An 11,335-nucleotide genomic window follows, 5' to 3' on the forward strand; every position below is an offset into this window, starting at 1 on the left:
AACCGTCGTAGTTAATGACTGACTCAGATGGAGTAGAGAAACTCTGAGATGGAGTGGAAACTCATTGGGTGACCTTGGGCAATCACAAACCCCCTCTGAACAAATCTTGCCAAGAGAACCATGTGATAGCTTCATATTAGGGTCCTCATATGTCATAAGAAATGACTTGAAGGTACACAGCATCAATGGGTTGAATGTCAGCCCTTTAAATGATGGCAGCCTTAAGTTGGAATGACAGTTAGAACAGACATGAATTCTAACTGCCTTGGAATCTTGGGATTTTCTCTCCATCTCCTTTATATATTCACTCCTGACCGACTCATGGCTCCATTAAAATGCCTGGCAACTCTCCTCAACCAGGTGTTCCCAGCTGTAGTAGGAATCATTTTGTTTATTGCTTTAAACGTACTATTTTAAAATGTGTTTTAAAACCCAACTGGGTATTATCTCCTTTATGTCTCAGTTGACTTGAATAGCTCCCAGATTTGTAATTTAACCCTTCAAACAGTCTTTGCTGTTTTAGGGAGACACAGAACACCCCATTCCTTCATCCCATCCAGTAATATCACCATTACACATGCTTTGCCTGAAATATCATATTTCTTTCCAACAGTCTTTCAACTTTCCTCAACAGTTTTCATCCAAATAGACAACTCTACATTCAGTCACAACTTCATTTTTACAGTATCTGAATAAGGCCTTCCACCTTTTTGACTCCTTAGTCCAAACCTCCAATAAATGTTTTTGCTCTTTAATAAAAGCAAATATCTAAACCTTGACTAACATGTAAATATCTGAGCATAGATAAGGAGCATAAGGGTTCATACTGTATGACCATATATACTGTAAGAAGATTTTTTGTTGTTTCTCTCTGTTTTCATCTCTTTCTCTCTCATTTCCTCCCATATGCCCTTCTCATTCAGTTTTCCTGTTCAATTATTTCTTTGCTGTGTGTATGGATATATAAATGCATAGTAGATTCAGTACTAACTCTGTAGTTTTTAATTATTTGGAATTTATAAATTGTAGATTTGAAATGTCATGGGTTGTGAGAGTAAAAACTAGAGACAATTCATCTACCTTTAAATACTTTTGTGGAAGAGGGAATTTCAGCAGATGTTGCCTGCCACAGAACCAGGTACCAAACAGCATCTGTTCAATTTCCCTCCTCTACACAACCATTAAAAGTCCAGTGACCCTCTCTATTCTCTATAAAAATGTATATAAACCACAAGCAGCCCTATCAGGGAATTAAGTGGGGATGAAAAACCAACATAATATAATAAGTTCCTTGAAACTAATTGGTTAACAAGTAAGTTTTTAAAATGAATAATGGTTAGATGTGTCCTTAAATCCTGGTCAAATGTTTGCCTTATCTGTCTTTTCTTGCGTGGGAATAGCAAGTACGATACTGAGCTGAGACAGGTTCAGATCCTGCCTCACCACATACTGAGGCCCAAAGCTGTCAAGTTGAGAAGGCTTCATACATGGCCTAAATATATAATTCTGACATTGATATAAAATTTGAAATGTTGTAATTTTAGCACTTAGAGGCTACTCGTAATCTGAAACCCTAAACCAGCATGTGATGCCACCAGGCCCCCATTAAGGATTTTGGTCTCTGTTTTGTAGCCATTGTAGCCCCTTGCCAGAGAGACACCTCCCCCCCCCCAAAAAAAAACATAAGGGGTATGGGATGGAAAATGACCCTGTCATTTGCCCATATTTGCCCTGAAATTCAGCTAATTTGTAGATGTGTGTGCCTTCAAGCCCCCTGTCAACTTATGGTGATCCCATGAATTTCATCATTTTCTTAAGCTAGGAATAGTCAGTGGTAGTTTTGCCAGCTCTTTTTTCTGAAATATAGCCAACAGCCAAATATAGCCAACTTAGGATTCATTGGTGATCTCCCATCCAAGTACTGACCAGGGCTGACTCTGCTTAGCATCCAAGATCAGAGAGGATCTGATGCCTTTACGGTATTTAGTTTGTGCTTAAATCCAGCACTGTGCTTTACCAGTTGACTCAACTATCTTTCTACCTCATTCTTTCAGCCTGCAATATGGGATCATGATAATATTGATGTACATTAGAAGGCTGATTTGTGGATTATTGAGCATTCTAAGGCCATAATCCTTCTGGTTAGTCCCAATGACAGCTGACCGATTGAATCAATAATGAAATGGTGGGTCTGCTTTATTCAGGAGTAAATAGTCCTAAATATGTTGTTCAACTACACTCTGCAATAAAAGATGAAATGTTCTAAATATTAATATGGATACTGCACTGTTCTTCTTGTCACTTACAGATCCATCATCCCTAAATAAAAAGATCACAATGACCAAGGGGTCTTCACCCAAAGGTGACAGGAGGTCTTTGCATCAAATGCCAAGGGCACCCGGGACACCCCTGCATTCCATGTGTCCTCTCTGTTTGCGAACCTTTGGCAATATGTTGTACCTAAACCCCTGTTTGCACAGTTTCTGCTTTTCCTGTACACAGAGCCTACTGGAAACCCAGGCTGAATGTCCTGACTGCAAGCAGCCATTCAGTTCTATTTTTCACCCTGTAAAGAAGAAAGAGTGTCCTGCAGAGCCCCTATCCAAAAGAAACATCAAAGACGAATCTTCTTCTGCTCCATCTAATAAAAAGTATGTCAGAGAAGAACATATGTCCTTATCTTCCAGAAAGCACAAGGAAACTGGCCCCTTTTCAGTTTTCAAACCTCATTCTGAAGATGACATCACTTTGTCCTATGAAGATCGCACCCGCTCCAGGCCCAGTTTGAAAAGACCTTGCAAGCACTCCTCTTTTAAATCACCATCAAAAGACAGTCCACTTCTTAGTGGATCTGCAAAATCTGAGGCCCGTCATGAATGTTACCATATGCAGACGTTAGGAAAGAAACCATGTTCTGACCAGATATCTTTCAAATCAATGTCACAGGAGTCTGTATTCACGTCTGACCCAGAACTGACCAAATCCAATTTTAAGAGACCTTGCAAGCCTTCCTTTTTTATGTCCACATCAAAAACTAATGCACCTCTTAGTGGATCTTCAGAACCTGAGACTCTCCAGGAATGCCACCATTTGCATGTCTTAGGGAAGAAGCCAAATTCAGACCAGTTCTCCCCCAAATCAACGCAGGATGACATTGCATTTGAATCCATCCCAGACCTGAGCAAATTTGTAGATGATGAAATTGACATGCTTCGTTATAGAGCACTATCTGCCAATTTATCTAAGCCAAACTTGCTAGAAGCCATACTTTTTCTTCTCTTATCAGGAGCTGTAGTATTTGTATGTGTTTACATCTACTTACAAGTAGTGGTCTTATAACAGTTAAATTTGTTCTGAAAAGTATCAGTGACTTGGGGAAGGCCCTGAATTTGTGGGGAAAGGAAGAACAGTATTTTTTGACTAAAGATGCTCTGCTATGCAGTGTGATCCACAGCTCCTTCACATATTGGACTTGTGTACATGTAATGACAGGCATAGATAGTATATGATATTTACTCTTAGTTTAAGCCATTATTCACCAGGACCCTGGTTTATCAAAACATACAAACCTGAGACAATGCATATTTTATACACTGCTTATGTAAAATGTTAAATATAACTATTTCTATATTTGTCTTTTGCAGTCAAACTGTTGTTGTTAAAAGTCCTCTAGTACTTTTCAAACATATTTATTGTGCAGGGAGCTTTTTTGGACTATAGACCACTTCAACAATGACATGGAGAGGTATTCAGAATTCCAGGTAATACAGTAATAATGGCCATGAGGAGAATATTAGCAAATGAGATCAAAGAGAAATAAATATAGAAATGCTCTATGGCAAGCTGGAAAGCTAGGGAGTGAAAATTCTCATTGGCATAACTCACTGGGATTGTAGGGAATAGGAGGCAAGTAGCTTGGAAATGGAGGAACTGTATGTCTGTCTGTCTGATGGAAAGGTTCAAGGCTGTTTTACTGCTTGGGAACCACTTGCGTAGGGAGGTATCAAATACCCCTTATGCAAGCTTATCAAAGGTACAGCTGGTAGTGCAACAAGCAGGTGTGCTCATATGGAATCCCTGTAGGATCCCAGCCTCCATGAGTTCTGCATTTAGTCTCCTGAATTCACTGTCTACAAGTCCACCTCAAACCTCTGCACCTGAAATTATGAATAACACTCCATGCATCTGACTGTACTCCTGGAAAGTTCATAAATATGTTGGTGTTTAAGGTTTCACTCTGTCACAGGATTCTTTAATGTTTTAAGTGCACATTTAGAAGGGGCAATGTGGAAATCTGGGTGTTGAGAAACATATATATAACACACACACACACACATTTGTTAGCTTGAAGGAATTGATTGCCATTAGCTCCAAATTCTGTCTTGTGGAGAAAAGAGTCTATAGGGAATTTGTTGTTCTCTGTGGCAGACCTGATGAACTGAGACTCTACCTAGAGAAATATTTTCCTGTTTGTCCTTTTGGAGGTCAACTGAAGACCTTCCTCTGTTAGGAAAGCCTTTGGCTGCTGTGTCCTACTCTTCGCTAGTTCAAGATCTTACTATGGTTTTACTGCTGCCTTTAAAAAAAACAAAACTTTATTTTTGTTGTTTCATTGCAGGTGTCATTTTCATTTGCACGCCACTATGAAATTTTACTGGCATATTGGCATAACATTTTTAAAAGTAAAGCATGTAGTCTTATAATGAATGGGGAAACTTGAGGTGTGTCACTGCCTGTTTACTTTTGCTCTCCTGAAATTCTCCAGTGGGAACCTGCAGACTTGGTCATGGAGGCATGTGGATCTTTAACCTTTCCCCTTTGTTCTGAAATTCTGATCAAAATTATATTTCCCTGGCTGTTTTTCTACCAGTTTGGGAAGAGAGGTGTCATATGTTTTCCCCTGTGAGTAGCGAAGACAGCTGATAGGGTTCCCTAATAGAAAACCTTCTTAACGAGAGAAAACATACTCTCTCCATCTGATGTTGCTTCAATCAGGTGTGTGTATATATATACATGCATGCACATGATACATGTAGTAAAAAAGCATCAAGTTAAAAAGAGAATGTGTCTCTCCTGGTATTTCATTTAGCCTCATCGCAATTCTGTCACCACAACCATCATCGTAGATATACTTCATCCTGTGAATCCATCCTAAAAAGGCAAAGGAGATACATGGAACAACATGATTTGTTGTTGGCTGCCTGAGGAGAACAGCTGAATGGTCTGTAGCAAGATGATCATCTCTGCCTACTCCAGCAGGTGCAGCTGCAGCTGGTAGAAGCAACAAGATATTATTGGAGAGGGAAACTCAGATACACAGGAATAGGCAGTTCTTTGGTTTCTTGTTTTCTTCTTTAGAGTATACAGTGATCTGACCAAAGGATTTCCTGAAAAACCCACAAAAAAAAACAAAGGATTTCTGTTTGCCTTTGGCTCATGGAAAAATCTTATATAAAACTATCAAGCATCAGGAAGGTTCCCTCCCTCCATCGCCATACGCTTTGGATAAGAAAATGTCAGTTCAACATATGCATGTGTTGTGTGGAATAGGACACCACAAGTTCAATGGGACATAATATCAAATAAACGTGCAAAGAGATGCAGTCTTATTTGTGTGCATTTTACTTCCAGGAAAAGCATCCACAGTGTGTGGGGGAGTGTGTGTGTTAGATTGTGACAATCCTCTGGGTTTCAGTTGAATTTTTCACACAGATGTAGTGATCATAAACCTCTTTGGTGAAAAGAAGACTCTGTGGTTTTGAATTCAGACTCTTTTCTTAATCCAGCCTCCATTTCTCCCACCCATTTTCAGCATTTTCCCCAGCCTTACCATGGCCCCTCCACAGGGCATAGCCAAAATCCTCTGTTTCAGAAGTACTATTTAAAGTCTTTTGTGGGTTTTTCGGGCTATGTGGCCATGTTCTAGAGGAGTTTCTTCCTGACGTTTCGCCAGCATCTGTGGCTGGCATCTCAGAGAATGCCAGCCACAGATGCTGGTGAAACGTCAGGAAGAAACTCCTCTAGAACATGGCCACATAGCCCGAAAAACCCACACAAAACTATGGACACCAGCCATGAAAGCCTTCGACTTCATATTAAAAGTCTGTTTAGCTGTTCAGCTGCTAATTTCAGTTTTACTAATTATTATACAGCTGAGATAATTATTGTATTTAAACCAATAAATTAATCAATTAAAGCACAAAAATCAAATGCAAGCAAACAGCCAGAGACAAATGGGCAAACTTAAGAGGAACACGGAAATCTGTCTATTTCACTTAGGGCTGGAACAGACGGCCCATTAAAGATGCCTTCTGGGCATCTTGGGTCTGCAGCATTTACACACCACATGCTCTGATGATGCCTGGAAGCCATCCTCTGCCCAGACATGGGCAGATTCAAGATGCTCCGGCGGCACAGTGTTTACATGCGGCATGCTGCCAGAGCGTCTTAAAGCCAGCTCTTTCCCAACCCAAATAGGAATGGATCTTGGGATGATCCCCCCTCTTATCTTGTCACAGGGTGAGGTCCTGTTGATGTTATAAAGTTGATGTTTCAAGGTGCAGCCCCTGGGGATGTCATTAACCTTAAGCATCAACCAGTTACATGGAGTATGCTAACTGTTACTCAGTTGCACAGAGTATGCCAATAAACACCAAAATTAAATTGTGAGGACTACACACACACACACACACACACACACACACACACACACACTTACTTATCAAGACAGGACTTTGACCCTGGAATTTCTCTCCCTGAGAACTGGAGAAGACAGTTCAGACCCTGGGATCTGGGGAGCATAGTCATGTTGGATGAGCTTAGATAGACAGTTTATAGAGCAATTTTATGCTGAGTTGGAGGGCTGAGTGGAAGTAAATCATGGATCATCTACCACTTCAGAAAGTCCTCTGAGCTCTTGTGGGGCAGGTAGGTATGAACATGTGGAGCAGGCTGAATTCACTTTATTCTCAGCATTCTTTTAAAATATCATTTAATTCCCTTGCAGAGGGTAATATGACTGACAGCCTGATTACCACTTCTATCAGAAATTAATGCTGTCATTTAGCATTCTTCATCTATACAAAATAGAAAAGTGCTGTCACAGTGTCAGGGCTCTTAGGATCATAGTACTGAGACCTTTTGATAAGCAGGAGCAATGGCATCATCTGCCATCTTCCTCGGGCTTTGTTATCTAATCTGAAGTTAGCTACATCTCTCACAAGTGATTGCAGATAAGCAGGGGAGTAATGGGTTTTTCCTAGTAATGGTGTAATGTTATCAGCTACCCCATTGTTCTGCAAGGTATATTGTGGTGGTTTTGTCTTCAATGTTCAATTAGGACTCATCAGTTTTACAAAAGCCATGCTCCTGGTGGAAATTAAAAAACAACAACCCTGTTACAATTGGTTTTCTGATAGAGATTGAGACAACTGCCTGGATATTGGATTTTTTTTTCTTTGTAATGAGCAACTTGAGCCTTTACCACTATACCAGTGGTGGGAAAAGAGGGAGTGAAGTAAATGATGCCTCTGCGGGGATATATACCTGCTGTCAGGTGGATCTACATGCTGTTTAGTGAAATAATACTGGCAGCCATTTCTTAACTCTTAACATTATATTATTATTTTTTTCAACATTCTGTTCATAGCCACCTTTAGGAGCCTTTGGACCTGGAATGTGTATTTGCATTCCAAAACATTCATATGTGGGGACTCGCTGTATGAGTTTATTCATTTATTCATGAACAAATGTATAGCCTTCCTTTCTAGTATTTGCACAGCACTTAGAGCAGTTAGCAATTAAAAGCAGTAAAATGAAATGAAACCAAATGGCAAAATATCAGAACAGTGGATAGATTGTATTTTATGAAATAAATGAATCTAACGCTAACCAGAACATCCTCTATTATATGGTACAAAAACAAAACAAAACCCAAAATCCCCAAAATCAAAGCTGCTACCTGCCTGGCATCACAGGAGGAACTCCATAATTTTGGTGCAGCAACAAAAAAGGTTGCATCTTTTTTCTTCAACAACAAATCAATATTTCTCTATTCTGAGAGTATTTTTGCTCTTCAAAGACACAGTGAGGTGTAGGGTATATCCACACTGCAGCAATAAAGCAGTTTGACACCACTTTAACTGCCACAATGCCATCCTACAGAATCCTGAGATTTGTAATTTGGTAAGGCACCAGACCTCTCTGACAGACCAGGCTGAATACCTCACCAAACTCCAAATCCCAGGATTCCACAGGATGGATGTATAACAGTTAAAGGTGTGTCAGACAGCTTTATTTCTGAAGTATGGAAGAGCAGCAAGTACTATGGATAGTTCTCAGCAAACTTTGGTGAGCTAAGGGATGTGTGGCCCTCCTTACATGGCTGATCTATATCATCCTTCATTGGCTATCCTAACTAGATTGATAGATACAGACTAGGCTAATAGATTTTCCCTGTCCCTAAGATTGTCCCAAAATCTACTTTGTTGTCTGGGACTGTGCAGTTACACCACTTGTTACACCAGTGTTCCTAATCAGATCAGTCAACGCACAAAGAGGTCCTTAAAAGCCAAGAGTTGCAAACAACCGATTGCCTTACATCCCTGATGAAAAGCAGGAATTCAGTTAAAATCATTTTAGACAATGAACACACACTTTTGAAAAAGGTATTGCTTTGTTTTCTTCTTCTAATCCTGTAACTTTGCAGCAATGGCAGAGTTGTCTCATTTTATTTTTCCATTTCACTGTTTCAAAACTATTGGGATGCATAATCCTGTAACTGAAAATACTCTTTTCCATTTACAAACAAGAATTAAGCAGGAGTGGATAACTGGGATCCGACAGATATTGTTGGATTGAAGATTTTATTAGCCCTAATTTGTCAATGATGTTGTCTTGTAAACAGTCCTTCTTATCCACAGATTTTTTTATCCATGGATTCATCCATGGAATATTTTTATTCCAAAAAATATATACATTCCAAATAGCAAACCTTGATTTTTCCATTTTATATAAGGAACACCATATTACTATGCCATTATATTTAATGGGACTCGAGCATCCACAGATTTTGTTATCCACAGGGGATTCTGGAACCAAACCCTGGTGAATAACAAGCGCCCACTGTATTTGCAAAAGGAGGTACTGAGTATTTCTTTAAGCAAACTGCAACCAGCAGCTGAACCAGGAATTGTATCACCCCAATAGGAGCCTAGCAGAGATATTTACTATACAGACAAACCATTAGAGATATAGGCGGGAAACAGACCGCCCAAAAAGGGCGGCCTGTCGGTGCCTGGATTTCCGCTGGAGGGAAGCTTCAGCTGCCAAATGGCGAGGATTCCCGCCGGTGGAAAAAGAACCCGCAAAAAGCCGGTTCTTTTTGCATCGCACTTGCGACGCCCAAGTGTGCAAATGGTGCACTCATGATGTCACAAGTGCGACACGACATGCGGACACTATGCATCTGTCATGTCATAATGGCAGTGCCCATGTAGACGGGGTGCCGCCATTTTGACGTTGCTAGTACGTACTAGGGTTAGAGAGTGTCTGAATGGTGCGTGCTCCCTAACCCTAGTACTGCTGCCGCCATGCCACATTTTGCCCATCTGTACCAGGCCATAGATACTTTTTTTGCTATTTTAAAGAGAAAGAACTGGTTTTCTTTTGCTTTGATTAAATAAATATCCACATGTCTCATTTTTTCCCTTTCCTGTTCCCATTCAGAAATCAATAAGTATTAATTGGCACAATTCTGAGAACTTAAGAGTTTTTTCTTTACTAATGTACACCCAGGAAAAGGATTTTGCTCACAAGCCAAGAAGGAACAGTAACTCTAGTTGACCCTGACTTAGCCTTAATGCCCTGTAGCACTTCTGCTGCACGAAGCCAGTACTTTAGATCATTTTCAAACAAGTAACAAATATGCTTGTGTGTCAGCTTGTGAGCCAAGGGAGGTTAATCAGCGGCTTTCCATTAATCATTTAAATACAGGCCAGCTGTATGCCTACACAGCCAGTTTCTACATGACTTCATGAAAATGTGGATGGAAACTTTTCACTCCATTGGGCACAGACATTTAAATATGTTTATTCTGCTGTTCTTTTCCATCTCTCTGTTTCTTGGTCCCTTCTTCTCCATCATACTCCACTGTGATCTCTCACTCTTCCTAACCCAGTGTTCATGGACCTATCTTTGAAAACCTAATTAATGTGGGGATTTATTTATTTTTTGTTCTAGCAAAATAAAATAATATCTCGAAATCTGCCACTAAGGTTCTGCTAGTAAGGTTCAACAAAGGTTTTAGAGTTTTGGAGCTATGGGTGGTGTTTCAGTTGTGGGGGGGGGGGGGGAATCTAAGCTAGACAACAAAAACAATTGCTCTTCTTCAGCCCAGTTCATATTCCCAGTGGGAATCCTATGTTTGCATAGCTTCTGACTTCTAAAAACGACTGCCGAAGTGGCTTACAGGACCCGGGCTGCACCTGGGATGGATGTGGGTGGTGATTTGGCAGGGATTTCTTTGCGATAACACCCAGCTTCCTCTTGAATTAAGACTGAATTTGGGAAAAGTAAGATGGGGTTTTAACCCCATGCGATAGGGTCCATAGTTGAGGGAAAAAAGTGCTTTTTAAGCAGAAAACGTTTTTCTCCCCCCCCCCTCCCCCACATGTGTCAATGTTTTCTGCACAGGGATCTGTGTATTTGTTTAATCTGAATTTGCAAAGTTGTATAAATGTATGTGATTTGCACAAATGGAGTGTTTTCTGTGCAGAAAACACCTTCTTAACAGAAAAAAAGTGTTTTATAAAGCGAAGTCAATATTTTTGAATACGAATTAGTGCACTACGCACAAAATATGCTACCTCCAAAATATTGCTAAATAAATCACTCCTTTTCTGCAGAAAACTTGCGGTTTGGCATGAATCAATTTCCCCCCAGCAAAGTCCTCAAGTATGGTAGTGCTCAAAACCTGTGGAACAACCATCCTGTTGTTACAGAACAGGAAGAAAAATCACTGCAGTTATTTGTTCTTACAGGTGGGGATGAAATAAATGAATATTTACACTGCTAGGAGTCACAAAATTAGGAGAATGAACATAAATAATTTAAGATATGCAGATGACACATTGCTACTAGCAGAAACTAGCAAAGAATTGGAACAATTGCTGAAGAGAGTGAAGGAAGAAAGTGTAAAGTCAGGTTTGGAGTTTAACATTAAGAAAACATGGGCATATAAGACAACCCCCAACTTTTCCAGTTAAAATATAGAGTTTGGGATATACTCGCCATATAAGACTACCCCTCTTCCAACGCACACCAAATAAAAATTAAA

At 40.0% G+C, this 11,335-nt stretch overlaps 1 protein-coding gene across 2 annotated transcripts; it reads left to right on the forward strand.

Moving 5' to 3' along the window:
* The first annotated feature begins 274 nt into the window (after positions 1–274).
* Positions 275–5,304, forward strand: LOC149323185 (uncharacterized). 2 transcript variants are annotated; one of them, XM_089510275.1, is made up of 2 exons: positions 275–360; positions 2,309–5,304. In XM_089510275.1, the coding sequence occupies exons 1-2, from the start codon at positions 336–338 to the stop codon at positions 3,337–3,339; spliced, it is 1,056 nt and encodes a 351-aa protein (XP_089366401.1). In that variant the 5' UTR covers positions 275–335; the 3' UTR covers positions 3,340–5,304. The 2 variants fall into 2 exon arrangements, with proteins under 2 accessions (XP_089366401.1, XP_089366393.1); XM_089510267.1 differs by having other exon boundaries at positions 294–375.
* The last annotated feature ends 6,031 nt before the right edge of the window (positions 5,305–11,335 follow it).

This window comes from Sceloporus occidentalis, unplaced genomic scaffold (genome assembly GCF_023333645.1).
Source record: "Sceloporus occidentalis isolate IW3139 unplaced genomic scaffold, rSceOcc1.0.p SCAF_1, whole genome shotgun sequence".
Taxonomy (NCBI): domain Eukaryota; kingdom Metazoa; phylum Chordata; class Lepidosauria; order Squamata; family Phrynosomatidae; genus Sceloporus; species Sceloporus occidentalis.